General features: G+C 39.1%; 1 protein-coding gene across 1 annotated transcript; it reads right to left on the bottom strand.

Annotated features, from left to right (window-relative positions):
* Nucleotides 1–410: 410 nt before the first annotated feature.
* On the bottom strand, nt 411–2,298 carry LOC105006026 (caspase-14). Its single transcript, XM_034291233.1, has 6 exons — nt 2,134–2,298; nt 1,802–2,027; nt 1,194–1,334; nt 979–1,091; nt 625–769; nt 411–558 (listed from the first exon to the last, which is right to left on the bottom strand). The coding sequence occupies exons 1-5, from the start codon at nt 2,284–2,286 to the stop codon at nt 626–628; spliced, it is 777 nt and encodes a 258-aa protein (XP_034147124.1). The 5' UTR covers nt 2,287–2,298; the 3' UTR covers nt 411–558; nt 625.
* Nucleotides 2,299–2,539: the final 241 nt, after the last annotated feature.

Genomic DNA, 2,539 nt, shown 5'->3' with positions numbered 1-2,539 from the left:
TTGTCCCCACTGCATCCCACGGCTGGCTGGCCAGCGAGGCTAAGCAGGTTCGGCTGTAGACGGCCACCCAAGAGGCTGTTAGACTAATAAAGACCAACCCCAATGCCCCAGGCCAGCGAATGGGACATTGCCCTGAATATGCTTTCAGGTGGGAGGTTAAAAAGGGGACTTGGAATCTTTGATCATTAAAGAACCCAGTTGTCATGAGAGTACGCTTGTTAACCCTGATGTTCTGGACACAATACTCATTATCTCCTCTACTCCCCCGTAAGTAAAACATGTTTGATTGTAAGGTCAAAGGTTAAAAATGTTCTCATATTGCCTGTATGTCCCTTTGGATGGTATGACTATTAACAGCAACATAGTTAAAATATATATTAAAAAGAATCAATTCACCAACAGGACACATGTTGATTGATATATGTGTTTATATTATGGTTCAATGATAGTGTAAGTAATAGAAGTTAACACAAATTTATGAAAAAACTTTCCCTGAGTGATGGAATAAGATAGGACAGACTGGGGAACACACTGTTACTGTGTCAACACTTGAACATGCTAAAGTCACCTGAACATGCTAGAGTCACGCCTTTCACCACCAATGAAGCCCGGTGAAGAATGCAACTCATTCTTTGATGCCAGTATGAGTTTTACGTCCCAGGTAAATAAGTTTCCTAAGTGTGGATTCTATTGTCATAATGCTTTTAAAACGTTGCTTCCCTTTATCATCTGAGAGTTGCATGGTTTTCTCCACCAGCTTTGCGTTGGCCTGCGGGTTCACAAATTGAAGCATGATCAGTAAAGGGAATAAATAATTTGTGTCAGATTGGGGTTTTCCAAACTGCCCTTTTTAAAAGTGCCTCAGATGTGCGCAACAGTGTTACGGTTCCTTTAGTCATTGTGAACATAGGAGAAGTTAAACATCATATTTATTTTGTTAGAAAAAGAAACCAGTTGATGTATGTAGAAATACTGTACTTTCACAAACAAGTCATACATGTGTTCTTGGGCTGCATCACGTGAGGAAAACACTTGAGTGATGTTGTGAATCATGTATGAACCCACAAAGCTGTTCATCCATGCCGTGTAATCTATAAACAAAAAGAGCTTTATCTTTTCTGTTCCAGAACTGTTACAACACCTGTTTACAAATACTCAGAATCTGTTATTTTGTATATCAGATGTAAAATTACCTGTCATGGCTGCATATGCAACCAGCATGTCATTAATGCAGGGTGAAACTCTGCTGGCCCTGTACTCTGTTGTGGCAATGGCTTCATTTGATAGTTTAAAATCCACAATGGAACCTGATTCCACTCCGGTATCATTATTACCTTGATGAAAGACATGAAAAAGCAGTCCACATAATTCCATGACGAACTTAGGAATTTCAGGATTTAGAAGCATTGGGAGGAGACTGGACGAGACCGTGGCTATGAAAAGACGGTTGTCATGGTTATCTGAAAATGTATTGGGCCTGGCTTCCTGAAAGAATCTTCAAGAGTAACTTCCCAAAAATGTGCAGGCTTAGTTACAGTGCAACAAAAATATGATGTTCTTTATTTTTAGGGTTGGATGCAATTTGATCTTTTGAGAGTCACTGTCAAGATTACTATCCGTAGGTGCTCTCATATATTAATACTATCAACAAACAATTAAACTAATTAAATGAAATGCTTGTTTTGGTCAGTTATGTTTACAGGAAGTGTTAGGGTAACGGTTAGGAAAAGGGTAAGCTTAGGGATACGGCTGTTAGTGAAACTTGGGAAACTTGGCCCTAGTCAGAAAAGTGCACACTTACTCCCCCTGCAGGTATCTATGATGAAGATCTTCGGTTGTCCCTTCATTTTTGGGCATGACTCGTCCCCAAATGGCTTGATTATATGCTCCACGTCCAATGTTTTGCCGCGTGCATCTTGTATGGTATCCTGACCTCCATGACAGGAAGTCACCACCAGCACACAGCTGATGTTTGTTCTGCTGTGGTTGATGTGGTCTCTGAAGTCTTCCACTGCCTTGTGCATGTCCTTAATGGCACATAGGGTATGTCAGTCAAACAAATCAGCGTGGTGCAGAAAACATGCACCATCAAACCATCAATCAGTTACACAGAATAACTATCTGTGGTCATACCTCAACATTTTTGTCAAGCACAATGTGATACTGGAAACCAAACTCCTCAAAAAACTTCTTCATGGTTTGATGGTCAACTTCAAAACAATTATTTTCATTAATCTTCTCCTTGTACCTAACGCACAGCATCAAGGCCTGGCGTTCTCCACTCATTTCATAACTTCCAGGTCTCTGTTAAACAACAAAACAGTTCATTTGTATCAGCAGAAGTATTTTAAGAAACAGGGTTAATTGAGAATTCCCTTTGCACCTCTATATAATTTTCTAAATTGATGGCATCCCAATACAAAAAAGCAGTATACTTGAAGTGTTGAATTTTGTAACTACTTATGTTCTACTTTAGTACACTAAATTGTATTCAAGTAGTAAGTTTAAGTACTGTTTAAATAGTAATAAAAATATATTT

Source organism: Esox lucius, chromosome 25, assembly GCF_011004845.1.
Source record: "Esox lucius isolate fEsoLuc1 chromosome 25, fEsoLuc1.pri, whole genome shotgun sequence".
Lineage (NCBI taxonomy): Eukaryota > Metazoa > Chordata > Actinopteri > Esociformes > Esocidae > Esox > Esox lucius.
Note: the sequence above shows the minus strand (reverse complement) of the source record. Positions and strands in the feature narration are given on the sequence as shown.

What these genes read in the sequence shown, in the direction of transcription:
- LOC105006026 (XM_034291233.1), bottom strand. Translation starts at nt 2,286, where the DNA reads ATGAGTGGAGAACGCCAGGCCTTGATGCTGTGCGTTAGGTACAAGGAG. An exon ending in TGCTTGACAAAAATGTTGAG is followed by an intron (nt 2,028 to 2,133) that starts GTATGACCACAG and finishes TGTGCCATTAAG; the next exon opens with GACATGCACAAGGCAGTGGA. An exon ending in CATAGATACCTGCAGGGGGA is followed by an intron (nt 1,335 to 1,801) that starts GTAAGTGTGCAC and finishes TCTTTCATCAAG; the next exon opens with GTAATAATGATACCGGAGTG.